This window comes from Neoarius graeffei, chromosome 7 (genome assembly GCF_027579695.1).
Source record: "Neoarius graeffei isolate fNeoGra1 chromosome 7, fNeoGra1.pri, whole genome shotgun sequence".
In the NCBI taxonomy this organism is placed as follows: domain Eukaryota; kingdom Metazoa; phylum Chordata; class Actinopteri; order Siluriformes; family Ariidae; genus Neoarius; species Neoarius graeffei.
In genome coordinates this window covers 30,710,434-30,732,109 of record NC_083575.1, presented here as the reverse complement: position 1 = coordinate 30,732,109, position 21,676 = coordinate 30,710,434, and the positions used below count along the sequence as shown (strand labels likewise).

The 21,676-nt window shown below is 38.5% G+C and overlaps 1 protein-coding gene across 5 annotated transcripts in view; it reads right to left on the bottom strand.

Annotated features, from left to right (window-relative positions):
* lyst (lysosomal trafficking regulator) overlaps positions 1-21,676 on the bottom strand; it is a 273,203-nt gene that overhangs the window by 148,009 nt on the left and 103,518 nt on the right. For all 5 annotated transcript variants that reach the window (XM_060925484.1, XM_060925485.1, XM_060925483.1 and 2 more), the window contains 2 exons: positions 4,848-5,074; positions 2,104-2,170 (listed from right to left, as the gene is read on the bottom strand). In XM_060925484.1, the coding sequence (XP_060781467.1) occupies positions 2,104-2,170; positions 4,848-5,074 (294 nt within the window). The remainder of the gene's footprint in view (positions 1-2,103; positions 2,171-4,847; positions 5,075-21,676) is intronic.

Below are 21,676 nucleotides of genomic sequence, written 5' to 3'. Positions count from 1 at the left end.
GTCTTGTCCCCGGTGTATAGTTTCATGTACACACACCAAATTTGGTACACAGGTGGGTCTCCTTAAAGGCAAACAAAATCCAAAAAATAAACTTGATACTGACAGACAATACCCATATAAGACATGTTCGAGTGTTCACTTGTTCATATATACTGTGTACAGATTTTGTTTTAAAAGAAAAGCAATGTCCCTGAGCACTACTATCTTACTCTCTCCGAGGTTCAAATAATGCACTCGGAGAACAAATCGTGATGTCACCGACTCCAAACATGACTTACCGAGGCAATTGGAGCTTGTGGACACATCGCTTCTAAACGGTTTTAAACAACCCTAAAGATGCCCGAGTGTCAAGACTTTGGGTGTAAAAATAAGCCCAACCATTGACCATTTTATGTGACATGCTTTTGTTTGTTTTTATTCACTGAGAAGAGTGATCTTTTTAAATGGCAAGAACTGCGTTGCTACAGCAAAGGAATTGTTTACCAGTATCTGTGTCAGTACTGTGTACACATTATCTAACAGAGTGAGAGTTAAACTTCATAAAAGTGAAATCTGTTGATTTGCATATTTTGTTGTCAGTAAAAAATCACATGGTTACAGAAAATCTGATTAGATTTTTAGAATTAGATGATGTCACATATGCATTACAGCACAGTAAAATTCTCTCTGTATTCAACTGATCTGAAGCAGTGAAAACGAGCGTGCGCACACACACATCTGATCATCTGCATCATCTGATGCAGCACTCCTCCACTCTCCTTCTTGATTAAATAGCCTTTACATAGCCTGCACAGCAAATTCCCCAGTGTTGAATTAACACTTTCAGAGTTGATTTGCGTCCAATTGGACATACGTATATAAAACACAGTAGGGTGTTAAAATCAACACTCTGGGTGTTAATTCAACACTGGGGATTTTGCTGTGTGGATGTATGTTTTGGGTCATTGTCCTGTTGAAAAACAAATGATGGTCTCATGATGTGTAAAACAGATGGGATGGCATGTCACTGCAAAATGCTGTGGTAGTGATGCTGGTTAAGTGTGCCTTCAATTCCGAATACAACGCCAACAGTGTCACCAGCAAAACACCCTCACACCATCACACCTCCTCTGTCATGCTTCACAGTAGGAACCACATATGCAGATGCCATCCATGCCCCCTTTTCTGCATCTCACAAAAGACATGCGGTTGGAACCAAAAATCTCAAATTTGGACTCATCAGACCGAAGTACAGATTTCAACTTGCCTAAATGTTTATTCTTTGTGCTGTTTGGTTCAAGCAATTCTTTTCTACTTGCCTCCTCAGTAGTGATTTCTCTGCAGCAATGTGACCGTGAAAGCCTGATTTACATAGTCTCCTCCAAACAGTTGATGTCAAGATGTGTCTGCTACCTGAACCCTGTAAAGCATTCATGTAGACGCTAATCTGAGGTGCTGTTAACTGGCGATTTCTGAGCTGGTAACTCTAATACACTTATCCTCTGCAACAAAGGTAAGTCTTGGTCTTCCTTTCCTGGGACGGTCATGAGAGCCAGTTTCATCTGAGTATTTGCAACTGCACTTGAAGAAACATTCAAAGTTTTGGTAATTTTCTAGACTGACTTAAAGTATTGACTGACTTTCATTTCTCTTTACTTAGTTGGGTGGTTATACTGTATATGAATGATTGCGCAATCACACTAAAAAAATAATAGTTCTTCCTAACCCCCCCCAAAAAAAATAAAAATACAATAGATCAAATGTCATAATCAATGTTATAACAATATATAACAATAATAGATCAATGCTATCACAATCACACTAATAAAACAACTGGATAACAACATGTGGTTGCTTTGCAACCGCTTAATAACACCAACACCCTCAGTTCACACCCATTGTCCTTTGTATCAAATAATATTTGGCCAGAAATGCTGCTACTGAAAGTGCTGGATAACAGCAATATTCATGTGTATTGATGTATGTTGAAGTATTCTGACAAATCTTTGCCATGTCTCATAGTTTACAAAATCGTTTCTTGCGTAACTGGGTCGCACTGCCCTAGATATTCTACACAAAACTATTTCACACAGTCAGAGGTTTTAAACTGTAAGGGATACATACCTTTATAGGTGGGATTTGATTGACTGAGAATGTTTGCAAAGCCAGTTAGAACAGTTTTTACACCACCCTGAAGATAAATAAAGAGACAGGTGTCAAAATATATTTACTAGGGAACTTATGAATGTAAAATAGATTTTAAAGATGCAGTTTACCATTAGTAAATGTGGTTCTGGACATAAATGGATTAAAGCAAAAAAAAAAAAAATCATCTGACTGAAAAAAAAAAAAGCTCCATGTCGTTGGCCCCTACCACGTCAGCGATGCGTCAAATTTTAAACGCCGTGTTGTCCATTATCCCCTAGGCCCCTACTTATAGTACATTTACATAATTTTAACAATGACTAAAGCTAAGGCAAGACTTTACCATTGTCATTACTGGCTATTCATAATGAAACATCAAGTTTTCAGCACAAAGTGCAAATTTATTTCAACAATACTTTAGCAATGCACAGCAATGGTTAAGAGAAAAGTGCAAGTGCAGTCAAACTTGAACCATGCTTTCAAAAGGGTGGAACAGAAAGAAAAATAAGAAAATCTGTTGAAATAAAGCCAGGAAACAAGAAAAGTGAAAGTTCACTTTTTCTGCTTCTTCGCAGTGAAGCCAAAGGCATCTAGTTTGGCAACACCTGATGCCTGTTTTTGTTTCTTTTTCCTTGGTACAGCAGCAGGAGCTTGCCATTATCGCCCATTTCATTTAGCCAAGCCCATCTCCACTTATTCTTTACCGTTTTGTCGATGTCTGACACATCTGTGCCTTCATTTAAAAGAAGCGTGTCCATGCTGGCAAAACCGAAAGTAATTTGACGCGCTCTAGTGATGGAAATCGAAGGGCCTATGTCCGGTGAAATATGGCCTTATACGCAGTACTCGAGTTGAGGGGGGATGTGGGGGGAGGCATTCCCCTTCTGAAATAAAAATCTCAAATCATCCCCCTTATAAAACGGCCATCCCCCCATCACATCCCTTGGGCCATTTTACCAATTAATGTGGAAATTAGCCTACTATTATTTTAACAAATATTACTACCATTTCAACATTAGAGGCTTTGCGCAGTGATAGCCTACATGTAGCCGGATAAAAAAAGACGCATATTTATTTATTCGGTTGCATCTCTCATTCACACCTATACGGAGGTTTCAGTCACTGAAAACAGCTACTTTTGCAAACTCTGGGCAGAGTGGAGATTTCTGAAAACTCCATCTTCAGACACTCGTGTAAATCGGGAAAACGAAGCAACAGTGGGCGAGAGGTCGCGCGCGAATATAATGAGTAATAGGTGTGAATCTTTCACCGAATGCCAATTGTCCCGGTTCTTCATGAAATCGCACGCGCACGCACAAATTCATTAGGTTAACTTTCAAATAACTGTTCTTGTGCACTTGCGACACCGGAGCCACTTTCCTGAATTTTGAGCTTTGGAGTATTCGCTTCTTTATCTATTTAATCAATGAATTTGTCACATACATTAAATTACTAATGTAAAGCATTAGTAGCCTATTTAAGCAATAGCTGTTTTCTCCACTGTTTTCCGACCTTTTGTGCTTAGTGAATGAGACATTTCATTACACTCTACTGACCAACTTCCAATTCCGGACGTTTTTGAAAATGTAAAATATAGGCCTACGAGATGTTTTTTGGGACTTAATTCGCGTTGGTCCTTCACTATTAATTTTTGAGACTGACGAGGCACTAAATACTGTGGAATTATTTTCTCCTTACTATGAAGTTTGGCATCTTAAACAAGTGTCGGGAAATCTTGCAGCCCGACTCTGCAGCCTCCAGTGTTTAAGCGAACTGCTGAAACCATAATGTTTAAAGATTAAATCGTAGGCTAATCAAACCAAAGAAAAAAACAGCCTTTCCAGAACATTGTCTGCCGAAGCCTGTTTAACCTACAAAAGGCTTAATAGCATAGATCTTGCTGCGGCTTCAACAGGGCTGTTTAGATTTTTCACCTGATCGCCTTTCAATAGGCAAATATTATAATTATTATTACTACTACTACAATAGACCTAGTATTAGTAGTAGGCAAGTAGTTGCCTAGTAGTAGGACAGCCAGATTGTTTCATCAGTGGAGCCGCCGTTAAAAGGAAACTGATGCGGAGCGCCGCGGCTCGCCTCGGGGTGAATCGCGTACCGAGGCGCGGGGCTGGCCCGCCCTGGCAGCACTGGTTCGTTGGGGGGAGGGCAGAGGTCGCTGGCTGCCAAGTTTGGAGAGGCTGGGACCTCCCCTGGCCGAGTTACGAGCGTGCAAAGTCGGGCTGGAGCCGCCGATAGAAACGAAACTCAAGCCAAGCACCGCGGCTCGCTGCCTACGCCCAGCCTCCCCGGGACTAGACAGTAGCGTAGGCTGTATTTATTTATTTAGGCTTATCTAGCGCAACAACTTATTCCTTTACATATACTCAAACATAGCACAAGAAAGGGTTCAACAACAGGCAATCACAGCAGCTTGATGAAGTTCTAAATCACATCGGTGTCAGACCTATGGGCCTACCCCCCCCTTTTTTTTCCTCGGATCTGCATCACTCTCATTATTGACCTTTAGCGCTCCCAGTTGACGGAAATCCGTCGTAGCGACGGAAAACTTTAATCCATGGGACATATTATATAATTTCAAAGATAATATAGATAAACTGTGACTCTAAATAATTCCATGCAACTGTTTTATTAATTCCTCAACATCAGGTATCATTAGTAGTATCATTTAGTAGTATCAATTTGAAAGGCAGTGAGAGCGTAACCTGTTGGTAAATCATTGCAGCATTGGAATAGTGCATCTTCACAGCTCCCAGAAGGCTTTGCAGTACGTGACCTAGCACATCTAGGTCTGGAGAACTGTTGGCCAGCAGCTGCAGCTCCATAAGGCAGATTTGTGGGAAAAGCAACAAGGCTTGTCCAGAGCCATGTGCCTTAGCAGTAGATCCAAGAAAACATTCCTCTACTGGGTCCAGCACTTCCATCTTCACACCTGAGAATAACAGACAATAATAAATCAATCAATCTTTATTATTTTGGTTTTGAAGACCATACTACAGACTTTAATTCAATTGTAATACTTGTGGTTTCATGGGGGAATGAATAGGTGGGAGACAGGCATGCAAAACTCAAAATGGTGCATTTACTCGCTTGCACTTTCACTTTCCAGAGATTTATTGCTCTCTGCAAACACACACACACAAATGTTGTTCTGTGGCTCGCACCTCTCCCTCTCTTGCTCTCTCTGCTGTAGCTCTCATCTCTCCCCACTTTATCCTTTCTTCCCATTCACAGCAACACAGAACACTGATTAGTACCATACCGTCACAGGTGTACGGTAAATCCTTACCACTCATCTTTCCTGGGTTTGCTGTCAATTCACAGACACTTGACCATGTCCCTACTTCCACAACAATGCAATGATTTTGGTAAAGCAGCTCACTTTTTAGCTGAGACGAAGATGCAAAATACACTTAATGTAACTGATCTGCAGTTGAAAATGCCCTGATGAATTTCATGTGGATTCTCTGTAAATTAAACTAGAGATGTGTGACTGCCCTGGTGTAAGAAAAGATGAGTACAGCTCATGAGCACAGACGGATGTGTGTCGGGTCAGGCAGTCTGAGCTAGGAAATGAAGTTTGCTGGCTCTCTGATGAAGCATGAGCGAGGAGGGCAACTTTGATGACAAAGCTCCATTCATTTCAATGAGGCCAAAATTGCATGGGAGAAAAAAAGGACTTGTGAAAAGCAAGACAGACAACAAACAAGAAAACAATAATAACTGGAGATACATGTTTCACTAATTTTATAATTTAACTAGTAAGTACTGAAATAAAGCAGGTAGAATTTAGATGAACAGTTGCACTGTGTGCACATACGCAGCAGTACTCGAGGTTAACGACAGCAGACTGGATGGATCCACATTGGAACGGGATGGATTTTGTGTGCCTTTTCACATTGTGTGTCTTTTTTCTCCTGAGGTTTCAAGTGCCAATGTCAAAAGAAGCTTGATGTTAGAATTTGACAGTAAGAATTTGTTTACTTATTTTAAAAATCATAAAAGTTACTGAAATTTTCACATTTCATCAGTATTTAAGGCAGTGTTATGAGCCTGGTTCATGACGCAATAGCTACTGTATTTTAGCTAGCTTAGCCTGTTTTAATTCACTCTTATTTTAAAACTGTGTTTGGTTAAGCTTTATTTGATTGCAGGTACAAAACTTTTAACATCAGTGTTACATATTTTGAACATTAGCAAGATAAAGTTAGGTAACTTTCTAGGTAGGTAAACTGCTAGCTTCAATTAATTTCATAGCCATGCATGAACTTGCCCAATATCATTGCTTGGGAGCGTGCAGCAAAAAAATAAAAAATAATATAAAAATTGTACTGGTATTTTGGCCGACATATGTGAATATTAATGCGGTAAAGTGAAAGATTAATATTCTTTTGCTTTTCTTATGCATTTCTTTGCTTAATCTGGACATAAGTTGACAAACTTTATTGATTTAATTGGTATGCTCAAGTGTTCAGGGAAAAATATTCAAGGAAAGTAATCGATTCTTCCACAATTTCTTCCACAGAAAATTATCCTCACTTAACATTTTGAACCTTTGGCAGTTCTCAAGGTAAGTTGATGAAACAGTTAAGTATCTAGTTTAATACTACTTTTTAAATCTAACCTGATTTTACATATATTTTGATAGGTGGCACCCAGAGTGGGTTTGTAAAACTTGTAGGTTTTAAAAGCTGGCAAAAGGATTGACTTGTTAAAGCATTACAGGTTGAAACATGGAAACAATGGCTGCAGCCAGTCAATCCCTTGCCTGCACTCTGTTTGTCCTTGTTCATTCAAAATAAAAAATAAATTTATTGTTTTCATCAAGAAGAAATATTTTTCACGTCTAGACCTTAATTCCATTTGCCAGTTCCCATTCAAATGGAGTGATGATAAAATTAGCCACATTCCATTCCTTGTAATTTTGCCACAAGAAGATCTGTGGGAGGTAATGCACATGAAAATTGGTGCTTATTGCATCTTATTCCACTTTTCATAGGCCTAAGAGTACCTGAAGACGAACCAGTGTGGCAAACGTTGCCAGATGTCCAAATGTTGAAAGACATAGTGGACCTTGTAATGTCACCAGTCCATACCGAGGAAAGCATATGTTACCTTGACTCAAAGACTTCAGAGCACAGGTACAGATTCCTTGAATTCTCACCAAGGAAAGGTTACTGCCAATACACCACGATCATGAGCACCATCAAAAATTTGGTCCTGTGATTGTACATTGGACAAAGCTACTTGAGGCAAAACATTGGTTCTTTAAGAAGACTGTCAGACAAACAGGCGGTTTCAGAAACATTTCATTGACTTGTGAACAAGCACCAGCTCATGGCTGCATTCCACCTCCATGAATCAAATCAGATCTCTCAGGAACAGAAACATCAAAACTTTCTGTAGATGTGTTACAGAATGATATAAAATGGAACACACAATGGTTCTACACAAATTCCCCAAATACTGCAATAGCTCATCGGACAAATAAGGTGTGCTATTTCTGCACCAATTATACTTCTGGAATGCTGGTGTGTTATACATCCACTGCAGGACTGCCTGGCTTTGCGTAGATGTTACAGATAATTTTGGTTAGCGATAAACTTACCTTTGTTGTCCACCTACAAAATATGTGGTACAATGAGCACCTTCAGAGCTATGAGCTGGAGAACACGGGCAATGTGCAACTGGTTGAGAAAACAGAACTAGTAGATGTCTATCCACTGGTTGCTTATACTTATGCAGGAAGACGAATGGCTCTCTTGAAGCACCATATTTGCCTTTCAAGTCCACATTAAGGTTTAGATTATTGATGAATTCAACCAATATTTTTGTCTTTCTGTTACAGCTGCTTCAACTGATTGAGATGTGCACTCCAGCTAAGTTTTGAATTGTTTTTGATGACCATGATGTTAGAAAACTGATTCTTCAGGCATCCCCCGTATGGTTAAGTATCTCACCAGTGTAATCCGAGAGGCATTTCAGATTTAAGTAATGTTTACCTTGATGCACCAAGATTTGGATTTTGGAGATCAGATTTTTACTTTAATATCAGCTGAAGTTATAAATGACAAGGACACCGTAAAGTTCATACAAGCTTGACTAGTTACCCTACCTCTCAATCCTTTGGAAAGATCGGATATAGAATCCCCATTACCAGACATGTCAGCTGACAGTAGCTCTTGCTATTCACCTAGATCTCAGGACACAGTCTTGCTCTCTCCCCCAGATGAAAGTGGCACGTCTTGCCATTCTAAAGATTGGCCAGCCAACATTTTCTTATTATTTGGATCTCATTCTTGAGGCAGGAAATAAACCTCATGAAAAGGATGGCGCTCTCTTGCGTAATCCAAGAATAAGGAGAAGCATACTGGAGAAACTGGCAGAGAGCATCTGCTACACTGCTTACCCAACTGGCCTTCAAATTCTGGCAGTGGTAAAAGTCTTGGTCCAGAAGTAGCCATGCCTAAAAGAGTCAGGATCATTTTCAGGCATGTATGGTTGGGCACAGCACCTCAAGTACAAAATGGGATATTACCGTGCAAAATTAAGGGGTCATCAGCTTGCTTGACCTGAGCTGTAGGTTAATTCATTGAAAAGGAAGAAATCAGGTGAAAGTTTTACCCAAATGTGTCAAAAGTCCTAGAAAGGCAGAACTAAGTTATTTACCTCCACTTCCTTTTGGAGAAACAGAAGAAATTTTGAAGAAAGAGAGGCTGGAATGGCTGAAAGAAATGACAGAAAAAAAGATAATGACAAGCTCACTGGTGAGAAAATGGAAAAGACCTTCTCCTACCGAAGACCTGAAGTTGTTAACCACTTCCTCTCTGTCCAAAACTTAAAACTAGACGGCCTTTCAATTTCATAAAATCGGTGAAATTTAGTTCCCTCTGAAATTTGGTCATTGTGATCCATGTTTATTTCTGAAATATCTCCAAAAAAACACCACCACAAAAACAAACAAACAAACAAACAAACAAACAAACAAACAAACAAAACACACCCCAGGCCATTCTGTGGCTGGCAAGTTATTTAATTTGAGGGGATTCCCTAGTAAATAATGCGCATGAAATCGCTCGCTTCGCGCAGTCAAGCAGACAGAGGAAGTCCAGTGCACACATGCACAGGTTTACCTGCTGCTGCTTCTTCTTTTCCTTCTTCTTTTGGGTTTTACAGCAGCTGGCATCCTGTATTGCATTACTGCCATCTACAGGTTTACATTGACCGTGCTCTGACAGTTACATCATTCTATCATTAAATGAACAGCTGATCACACCAAGGTGCTCACTGACTGCTGATTGTTCTGATAAACGGTCCTACATCCGCGAAGCATCCTACGGTAGGAGGGGATGTCAGACATGTCTGTCGAGCAGTCCTACATTGCAGGAAATCCTACAGTGTGATTCAACTTTAACTTTTAGTCATAGTTCGTGTTTTTTCCCTCTGCAAAGAACATGCTTCTACATTGATACAACGTCCACCAACCCTGTCAGAATTCATATGAATGTAGGACGTTCTGACAATTCAAACGACTGCGTCAGAATATGCTTTTACATTCATATGAATCTAGGACGCTCTGACTCTTCAATTGACCCTGTCAGAATATGTAGAATTAATAGTTTTTGTCGTCACTATTCACAAGTACCATTTGCTCTATTAAAATGAGTGTAGGACGTTATTACAATTCAAATGACGCCGCAGGACGTTCTCACAACTCATATGACCCCATCAGAATATGCTTCTACATTAATAAATGAATGTAGGATGTTCTGACAATTCAAAAGACCCCTTCAGAATATGCTTCTACATTAAAATAGTAGGACGTTCTTACAATTCAAATGACGCCGCAGTACATTCTGACAACTCATATGACCACGTCAGAATATGCTTCTACAGTAAGTAGGACGTTCTGACTATTCAAATGACCATCGGAATATGTTTTTACAATATATGAATGTAGGGTGTTCTGACATATGCTTCTACATTAAAATAGGAGTGTAGGACGTTCTGACAGTTCAAACGACCTCGTCAGAATATTCTTTTACTTTAATATATGAATGCAGGACTTTCTGACAACTCAATGACCATCAGAATATGCCTTTGCATTAACATATGAATGTAGGAAGTTTTGACAATTCAAATGACCCCACCAGAATATACTACACTCACTGTAAAAAAGAATAAGTTAAGCTTACTTGAAAAAAAGGTGGAAACTCGTTGCCTCAAATAAATGAAGTAATATAACTTGTTCTCTTTCAAGTTATCTTTACTTTATGTTTAAAAGTAATCTCCACTGAAAATATTTGTTATCCTTGGAACTAGAATGTTGAGGTTGCTTAAAACCAACTAGTAATGTTTACTTCATACCAGCTAGTAAAGGTTACTTGGAGCAAAGTTGTGTTTACTGGTGTTAAATGGGTTTCTCTTACAACCCCGATTCCAAAAAAGTTGGGACAAAGTACAAATTGTAAATAAAAAAGGAATGCAATGATGTGGAAGTTTTAAAATTCCATATTTTATTCAGAATAGAACATAGATGACATATCAAATGTTTAAACTGAGAAAATGTATCATTTAAAGAGAAAAATTAGGTGATTTTAAATTTAATGACAACACCACATCTCAAAAATGTTGGGACAAGGCCATGTTTACCACTGTGAGACATCCCCTTTTCTCTTTACAACAGTCTGTAAACGTCTGGGGACTGAGGAGACAAGTTGCTCAAGTTTAGGGATAGGAATGTTAACCCATTCTTGTCTAATGTAGGATTCTACTTGCTCAACTGTCTTAGGTCTTTTTTGTCGTATCTTCTGTTTTATGATGCACCAAATGTTTTCTATGGGTGAAAGATCTGGACTGCAGGCTGGCCAGTTCAGTACCCGGACCCTTCTTCTACGCAGCCATGATGCTGTAATTGATGCAGTATGTGGTTTGGCATTGTCATGTTGGAAAATGTAAGGTCTTCCCTGAAAGAGATGTCGTCTGGATGGGAGCATATGTTGCTCTAGAACCTGGATACACCTTTCAGCATTGATGGTGTCTTTCCAGATGTGTAAGCTGCCCATGCCACACGCACGAATGCAACCCCATACCATCAGAGATGCAGGCTTCTGAACTGAATGCTGATAATAACTTGGGTCGTCCTTCTCCTCTTTAGTCCGAATGACACGGTGTCCCTGATTTCCATAAAGAACTTCAAATTTTGATTTGTCTGACCACAGAACAGTTTTCCATTTTGCCACAGTCCATTTTAAATGAGCCTTGGCCCAGAGAAGACGTCTGCGCTTCTAGATCATGTTTAGATACGGCTTCTTCTTTGAACTATAGACCCTTACGCACAGAGATTCTTCCAGATTCTCTGAATCTTTTGATGATATTATGCACTGTAGATGATGATGTGTTCAAAATCTTTGCAATTTTACACTGTCGAACTCCTTTCTGATATTGCTCCACTATTTGTCGGCGCAGAATTAGGGGGATTGGTGATCCTCTTCCCATCTTTACTTTTGAGAGCCACTGCCACTCCAAGATGCTCTTTTTATACCCAGTCATGTTAATGACCTATTGCCAATTGACCTAATGAGTTGCAATTTGGTCCTCCAGCTGTTCCTTTTTTGTACCTTTAACTTTTCCAGCCTCTTATTGCCCCTGTCCCAACTTTTTTGAGATGTGTTGCTGTCATGAAATTTCAAATGAGCCAATATTTGGTATGAAATTTCAAAATGTCTCACTTTCGACATCTGATATGTTGTCTATGTTCTATTGTGAATACAATATTAGTTTTTGAGATTTGGAAATTATTGCATTCTGTTTTTATTTACAATTTGTACTTTGTCCCAACTTTTTTGGAATCAGGGTTGTACTTTCAGCTGTGTAATGGGTACCTAATTCCTGATTGTAAGGTTTACTTGCAGAATCTACACCTTACTTATAGTTTGTAAGTATCAGCAACTTGAACAATTAATGTCTCACTTACACAATGTAATGTAATTAAATGTTATGTTATTTTTATTGCAAGACATAAAACGGCATAACATATTGGAGCATCAATACAGTTTTCATTCAGTCAATAACACGCTTTGGTGGAAGATCGTGAAGGGGAGATATTTCAGATGTATTGCAAGACTCACGCAATGGTTAGAAATCAGCATTATGTTAGATTAAGTAGTAAAGATTGAATGCACGCCGTTAATCTGCACCGTTTATTCTGCACCATTTATAGCACAGCTGATGTAGGACAAAAATCTGTTCAAATGCCAAAAATGATGTTTTGTGCTTTGCGCATGCGCAGTGGGGCTTTGTAGGACGCATTGACGTGTAGGACAGTTTATCAGAACACTGATATTTATTCGTTTGGTCCTGCGCTTGCTTCACAGCATAACATCTTTTCTTCTCGCTTTCCGTTACTGTAGTTGGTCTTTCACGTTTTGTTCGCATCCTCCATTTTCTTGTCCTGTTTCAAATTTGTATCCCACAATGCCTTACACGAATGGGGAAAGCCCATCATGTAATGCATGACGTGGTATCTTGAATTGGGTCATGGTGAAGCAAGAAAAAAAAAAAAGGTGGAGAATTTAGGGCCAGGTGGCCCCAAATTCAGTAATTGTTCTATTTAAAAACTAAAATAAATAAATAAAAACCTTATCAAATTGGAAGTCTGCGATTTGAATTCAGTAGCTTTCGGTCCACGAAACAGAAATTGGGTGTGAGGGAAAATTCTTATGACCTAAACTTCAAAAATCTGAAAGGCAGTCTACTTTTAATTGAGAGATGACCTGCTTTGTTCTGCAAATTTCAGGTAAGCTCCAGTTTTCCAGTCTTGGTGTGCCATGGGTATGATACTTCACAAAATGGTTTGTGGAGAAAAGTAAATGTTTGTGAATTTTCTGCCTAGCTATAGTACAGGGCAACTACAAGGGATTTATCACATTTATGTTTATAATTAAAGAGGATTTCAAAAGGATAACTACAGTTCATCTGGGGCAGACCTTTTTGGCAAAGTTGGAATTCTACACACCAAAACTCCAGGAAATGTTCATGTTGAAGGGTTGAGTTGCAGGCACAAAAATAAAACCCATGCTGGATTCACTCACTCGGGTACAATTCAAAATTCTATACAGTGCTGTGTTATGACTTTCAAGGTCCAATATTATTATAAAACTGTTCATAAATGTTTTACATGATATTTTGTTTTTCTGTTGGAGTAAAACAGTAGCAAATGACAGCAATAATAATTCAGTATTGAATTTATTTTTCCATAGCAACATGTTGATGCTAGATGAGATACTGTCATCTGTTGCCTAATAGAATAACCTTGGAGAATCTGGAGATGTGCTTATTAAAGACACCTTGATAAGCACTAGTATTTCTGATTAAATCAATTTCAATCTAAGTTTCTTATCAGTCTTCAATATTGTCCTTCGAACTTCACCTTAGTCATCCTGATTGTTTCATTGGGGTACAGTAGACCTGCATACTGCTTAAACTGTATAGCCATGCATCAGCTACAAAAGACAGAAATGTCTTTAAAATATATTTTAAAATATAATGCTTACTTGAGCAAACTACAGTATTTTTGCTTATTGAAATTTTGGATAATGTTTCTAAAAAGCAAAAATATTCTCCAAAAATATTGCATGTTGTCACTTTTTACAAATAGTGTCATGGATGCAGGCAGTAGGTGGATGCAGTTACAGAAGGAAGTTTTACTAAAAAAACCTGGGAAACAAGTCCAAAATGTGAGGCAAAAAGCAAGGTCAAAAACAAGCAAAGATCAGGCAAATGTGCAAACAGTAAAAATATCAAGGGAATGATCAGATAGCAAAAACCAGGAACAAAGAGTCAAAACCAGAATATCAATATGAGATTTTGCAAGGCTTGGTAAGGTCAAGCAAGTTACACTCAAGATACACTCAGTGTTTACTTTGCAAGTTGTGACTGGAGGTGAAAGCCCTTATAAGCTGTGGGGAACAGGTGTATGCAATCAGATCAAGTGAATAAATTGTAGTCCATGGCGGCCATGTCTGTAGGCTGCTGTGCATTCTGGGAAACAGCGTTCTAGGTGGATTTCAGTGAGGAGCCCAGGCATAGGAACTTGGGGAACCCATCAGTCACGATCATGATGACAGTGTTTCCTTTAGACTCAGGGAGGTCAATGATGAAGTCTATGGTGATGTGGGACCAGGGTCATTGGTATTGGCATGAGTTAATGACCCATGTGACCTCAACAATTCTCCTTAGGATTGCTTTTGGTCCACTAGAAGATAAATACCTGGAACTCCCCACTAGTCAGACAGAACTGAAGAAGCCTTTCAGATGAGAGGTGAAACGTCTTCAAGAATTTGAAGCAAGTCCAGTTGCCTTCTTTAGCACCTACAGTTTAAATTGTCAGGTTGAATTTTCTAGGGATTTTTTCTGTGTGGGAACTGTTACACTATATATATATATATATATATATATATATATATATATATATATATATATTTTTTTTTTTTAAAGTAAATTTCACGCCACATTTTTTCCAGTGTAACCCAAACCCTAAGCCTAAAATGAGTGATGTGTCATTTAGCTTTAAAGTCCCTCAGGTAAACCAAAGAAAATATCAGTGAACACGCTGAATGCCACTGGCCTAACACTGCGGAGGTGTAAACTGTGGCTCTGCAGTCAGAAAAAAACAGAAGGGATGTGAATAACATTAAGCTAGTTTGGAAGTTTGATGAAACTAACCTGTGGCAATTTGCCTTAATTTACACTGGTGCTTGAAAGTTTGTGAACCCTTGAGAATTTTCTATATTTCTACATAAATATGACCTAAAACATCATCAGATTTTCACACAAGTCCTAAAAGTAGATAAAGAGAACCCAGTTAAACAAATGAGACAAAAATATTATACTTGGTCATTTATTTATTGAGGAAAATGATCCAATATTACATATCTGTGAGTGGCAAAAGTATGTGAACCTTTGCTTTCAGTATCTGGTGTAACCCCCTTGTACAACAATAACTGCAACTAAACGTTTCTGCTAACTGTTGATCAGTCCTGCACACTGGCTTGGAGGAGCTTTAGCCCATTCCTCCATACAGAACAGCTTCAACTCTGGGATGTTGGTGGGTTTCCTCACATGAACTGCTCACTTCAGGTCGTTCCACAACATTTCGATTGGATTAAGGTCAGGACTTTGACTTGGCCATTCCAAAACATTAACTTTATTCTTCTTTAACCATTCTTTGGTAGAACGACTTGTGTGCTTAGGGTCGTTGTCTTGCTGCATGACCCACAGTCTCTTGAGATTCAGTTCGTGGACAGATGTCCTGACATTTTCCTTTAAAATTTGCTGGTATAATTCAGAATTCATTGTTCCATCAATGATAGCAAGCTGTCCTGGCCCAGATGCAGCAAAACAGGCCCAAACCATGACACTACCACCACCATGTTTCACAGATGGGACAAGGTTCTTATGCTGGAACGCAGTGTTTTCCTTTCTCCAAACATAACACTTCTCATTTAAACCAAAAAGTTCTATTTTGGTCTCATCCGTCCATAAAACATTTTTCCAATAGCCTTCTGGCTTGTCCACGTGATCTTTAACAAACTGCAGACGAGCAGCAGTGTTGTTTTTGGAGAGCAGTGGTTTTCTCCTTGCAGCCCTGCCATGCATACCATTGTTGTTCAGTGTTCTCCTGATGGTGGACTCATGAACATTAACATTAACCAATGTGAGAGAGGCCTTCAGTTGCTTAGAAGTTACCCTGGGGTCCTTTGTGACCTTGCCGACTATTACATGCCTTGCTCTTGGAGTGATCTTTGTTGGTCGACCACTCCTGGGGAGGGGAACAATGGTCTTGAATTTCCTCCATTTGTACACAATCTGTCTGACTGTGGATTGGTGGAGTCCAAACTCTTTAGAGATGGTTTTGTAACCTTTTCCAACCTGATGAGCATCAACACCACTTTTTCTGAGGTCCTCAGAAATCTCCTTTGTTTGTGCCATGATACACTTCCACAAACATGTGTTGTGAAGATCAGACTTTGATAGATCCCTGTTCTTTAAATAAAACAGGGTGCCCACTCGCACCTGATTGTCATCCCATTGATTGAAAACACCTGACTCTAATTTCACCTTCAAATGAACTGCTAATCCTAGAGGTTCACATAATTTTGCCACTCACAGATATATAATACTGGATCATTTTCCTCAATAAATAAATGACCAAGTATAATATTTTTGCCTCATTTGTTTAACTTGGTTCTCTTTACCTACTTTTAGGACTTGTGTGAAAATCAGATGATGTTTTCATGAGGTCATATTTATACGGAAATAGAGAAAATTCTAAAGGGTTCACAAACTTTCAAGCACCACTGTATGTTATTTGGTGTGTGTAAATTAGGAATATGATTCAGTACTTGAATGAGTTGATTTTATGTTATGTTTATTAGACAAGCACTTCCAATTTGTATTTTGGACATAAGTGATATTCTGAGATATTTGAATGTAATACATTATAGATGCAATAAATCATCATATGAAGTTACTCACTACTTGAGTAGTAATTTTATGATATTCCTTTTTACTCATACCCAAGTTGTTATTTTTATGGGTACTTTTACTTCTGCTTAAGTCATTATTGTAATTTATCAATACTTTTACTTGAGTATAGTTTTTGCTTACTCTACCCACCTCTGGCCCCCAATGGCCAGTTCTTGCCAAGAGACATGGAGCAATGAAGACCATACATGAAAATAATTATAAGCTTTGTGATGATAGCTCATTGTTAGTTGTGTAAAATGCTTGAAGCTGTCTGGCTGAAATTTTGTGAGGATTGAAAATCCAGTTACAGATTAACAGATCAACGCAGCACACCAAATACCAGCTACACTGGACTTTTTGTTCCCGAGAAACAGCTATTTGAACTTAACTCCCAACCCAATGAACATTAATATACCCCCCCACGTCAACCTGAGTGAGACTGCATCAGATAGTAGTGGGTCTCTCCATGGAAATAGCGTTCTAGTTTTATGATAATAGCTCAATGGGAACCTTCATAAATGGCTGCTGAAATCTGTTTTAGTAATTGGGTCATCATGAAAAATCCACTTACCGAACAGCACATACAGTGAAGACATACCAAATTTCAAATTGACTGGCCTTACAGTTCTTGAGAAACAGGTCATATGAATAACCAGGGATGACCTCAGAATCTTTTCCTGTCTAGGCTTTTCAAGTGTAAAACCCCACAAGCCTTCATGAGTTTGACCTGTCTGAGTAAATTATGCTTTACCTCCTTAGAACTTATAGACCATAGTGTACACACACACACACACACACACACACACACACACACGTCAACATGTTCGTGAAAATTATTGCGCGTCACACACTTCTGACGATTACATCATGATTATGAAGCTTGGCCAAAAACCTCAGATTAGTTCTTATATTAGCTGATGACAGCTGCTGGTGTCCTTCTACCACTATATCATTGAGAGTGTCCTCACACATGGCATCTTAACATGGTATAGCAACAGCTCTGCAGCAGATAAGAAGGCACTGCGAAGAGTTAAAGACTGTACAAAAAATCATCAACAAGCAGCTGCCTGCTCTTGAGGACATATACATGTCCCTCTGCCTGCAGAAAATACACTGCATCCTAAAGGACTCATCCCACCCCGCCCATCAGCTTTTCGAATGCCTGTACTCAGGCAAATGTTACAGATTAATCAATCAAAGCATGCACCACAAGATTCAAAAACAATTTCTATCCCAAAAGTATCACCACACTGAACTCACACACACCAAAATAAATAACATGTCAATCTCCCCACATTTCGTGCCATATTTCTACTTATGGTTATTTATCTATTACCAAGTGCAATATCCTTCACAAGTGCTCAGTTTCACTTTCCCCAAGCATATATTACGAGATTGTCTATACATTTGTAAATCTTTCATGTTTGTAAATTTGTACACCCTTATGCCTGTACAACTTTCATGTTTGTAAATCTTCAATCTTTTATGGATATATCTGAGGACTGTTTTGTAAGGCAGTGCACTGAATTTCATTGTGGATCTTACACAATGTAAGTAGAAGCAAACGAAAAAAAAATGTATATATATATATATATATATATATATATATATATATATATATATATATACACATATACATATATACATATATATATACATATACATATATATATATACATATACATATATATATATACATATATACATATATATATATACATATATATATATACATATATATATATACATATATATATATATATGTATATATATATATGTATATATATATATATATATATATATATGTATATATATATATATGTATATATATACATATATATATATATACATATATATATATATATATACATATATATATATATATACATATATATATATATACATATATATATATACATATATATATATACATATACATATATATATATATATATACACATACACACACACACACACACACACAGTGTGTGTGTGTGTGCGCGCGCGCGCGAGTCTGTGTGTGTATATACACTAGTGCATCTCAAAAATTTAGAATATTGTGAAAAAGTTCAATATTTTCCATCAGTTATTTAAGAAAGTGAAAATGTTATACAACCCCGATTCCAAAAAAGTTGGGACAAAGTACAAATTGTGAATAAAAACGGAATGCAATAATTTACAAATCTCAAAAACTGATATCGTATTCACAATAGAACATAGACAGCATATCAAATGTCAAAAGTGAGACATTTTGAAATTTCATGGCAAATATTGGCTCATTTGAAATTTCATGACAGCAACACATCTCAAAAAAAGTTGGGACACGGGCAATAAGAGGCTGGAAAAGTTAAAGGTACAAAAAAGGAACAGCTGGAGGACCAAATTGCAACTCATTAGGTCAATTGGCAATAGGTCATTAACATGACTGGGTATAAAAAGAGCATCTTGGAGTGGCAGCGGCTCTCAGAAGTAAAGATGGGAAGAGGATCACCAATCCCCCTAATTCTGCGCCGACAAATAGTGGAGCAATATCAGAAAGGAGTTCGACAGTGTAAAATTGCAGAGTTTGAACATATCATCTACAGTGCATAATATCATCAAAAGATTCAGAGACTCTGGAAGAATCTCTATGCGTAAGGGTCAAGGCCAGAAAACCATACTGGGTGCCCGTGATCTTAGGGGCCCTTAGATGGCACTGCATCACATACAGGCATGCTTCTGTATTGGAAATCACAAAATGGGCTCAGGAATATTTCCAGAGAACATTATCTGTGAACACAATTCACCGTGCCATCCGCCGTGGCCAGCTAAAACTCTATAGTTCAAAGAAGAAGCCATATCTAAAGACGATCCAGAAGCGCAGACATCTTCTCTGGGCCAAGGCTCATTTAAAATGGACTGTGGCAAAGTGGAAAACTGTTCTGTGGTCAGGCGAATCAAAATTTGAAGTTCTTTATGGAAATCAGGGACACCGTGTCATTCGGACTAAAGAGGAGAAGGACGACCTGAGTTGTTATCAGTGCTCAGTTCAGAAGCCTGCATCTCTGATGGTATGGGGTTGCATTAGTGCATGTGGCATGGGCAGCTTACACATCTGGAAAGACACCATCAATGCTGAAAGGTATATCCAGGTTCTAGAGCAACATATGCTCCCATCCAGACGACGTCTCTTTCAGGGAAGACCTTGCATTTTCCAACATGACAATGCCAAACCACATACTGCATCAATTACAGCATCATGGCTGCGTAGAAGAAGGGTCCGGGTACTGAACTGGCCAGCCTGCAGTCCAGATCTTTCACCCATAGAAAACATTTGACGCATCATAAAACGGAAGATATGACAAAAAGACCTAAGACAGTTGAGCAACTAGAATCCTACATTAGACAAGAATGGGTTAACATTCCTATCCCTAAACTTGAGCAACTTGTCTCCTCAGTCCCCAGACGTTTACAGACTGTTGTAAAGAGAAAAGGGGATGTCTCACAGTGGTAAACATGGCCTTGTCCCAACTTTGAGATGTGTTGTTGTCATGAAATTTAAAAATCACCTAATTTTTCCTCTTTAAATGATACATTTTCTCAGTTTAAACATTTGATATGTCATCTATGTTCTATTCTGAATAAAATATGGAATTTTGAAACTTCCACATCATTGCATTCCGTTTTTATTTACAATTTGTACTTTGTCCCAACTTTTTTGGAATCAGGGTTGTATATTATAGACTCATTACACATAAACTAAAATGTTTCAAGCATTTTTCTATTTTAATTTTAATCAGTATGGCATACAGTACAAAAACATAAAAAAAACCCATCTCAAAATATTAGAATATTTCATTTCCAGTTTGAATAAAACAGTATGAACACAGTGTATCTCTCGGTCTAGTTCAGTACACACAACCACAATCATGGGGAAGACTGCTGACTTGACTGTTGTCCAGAAGATGATCACTGATGTCCTCCACAAGGAGGGTAAGCCACAAAAGGTCATTGCTGAAAAGGGTGGCTGGAAAAGGTGCACAAGCAACAGGGATGGCCGCAGTCTTGAGAGGATTGTCAAGAAAAGTTGATTCAAGAACTTGGGAGAGCTTCACAAGGAGTGGACTGAGGCTGGTGTCAGTGTATCAAGACCCATCACGAACAGACATCTTCAAGAAAGGGGATACAACTTTCGCATTCCTAATATCAAGCTACCCCTGAGCCAGAGACAACGTCAGAAGTGTCCTATCTGGGCTAAGGAGAGAAAGAAATGGACTGTTGCTCAGTGGTCCAAAGTCCTCTTTTCAGATGAAAGTGCATTTTGCATTTAATTTAGAAATCACAGTTCTAGAGTCTGGAGGAAGAGTGGAGAGGCACAGAATCCAAGGTGTTTGAAGCCCAGTGTGAAGTTTCCACAGTCTGTGATGATTTGGGGTGCCATGTCATCTGCTGGTGTTGGTCCACTGTATTTTATCAAGTCCAAAGTCAACACAGCCATCTACCAGGAGATTTTAGAGCACTTCATGCTTCTATCTGCTGACGAGCTTTTTGGAGATGCTGATTTCCTTTTCCAGCAGGACTTAGCAGCTACCCACAGTGCCAAAACTACTACCAAATGGTTTGCTGACCATGATATTACTGTGTTTGATTGGCCAGCCAACTTGCCTGACCTGAACCCCATAGAGAATCTATAGTCAAGTGTATAGTCAAAAGGAAGATGAGAAACACCTGACCCAAAAATACAGATACGCTGAAGGCCACTATCAAAGCAACCTGGGCTTCAATAACACCTCAGCAGTGCCACAGACTGATCACCTCCATGCCACACTGCATTGATACAGTAATTCATGGTAAAGGAGCCCCATCCAAGTACTGAGTGTATAAATGAATATACTTTTCAGAAGTTGGACATTTCTGTATTGTAAATCCTTTTTTTGATTGATCTTAGGGAAAATTCTAATAATTTGAGATACTGGATTTCTGATTTTCATGAGCTATAAGCCATAATCATCAAAATTAAAACAAA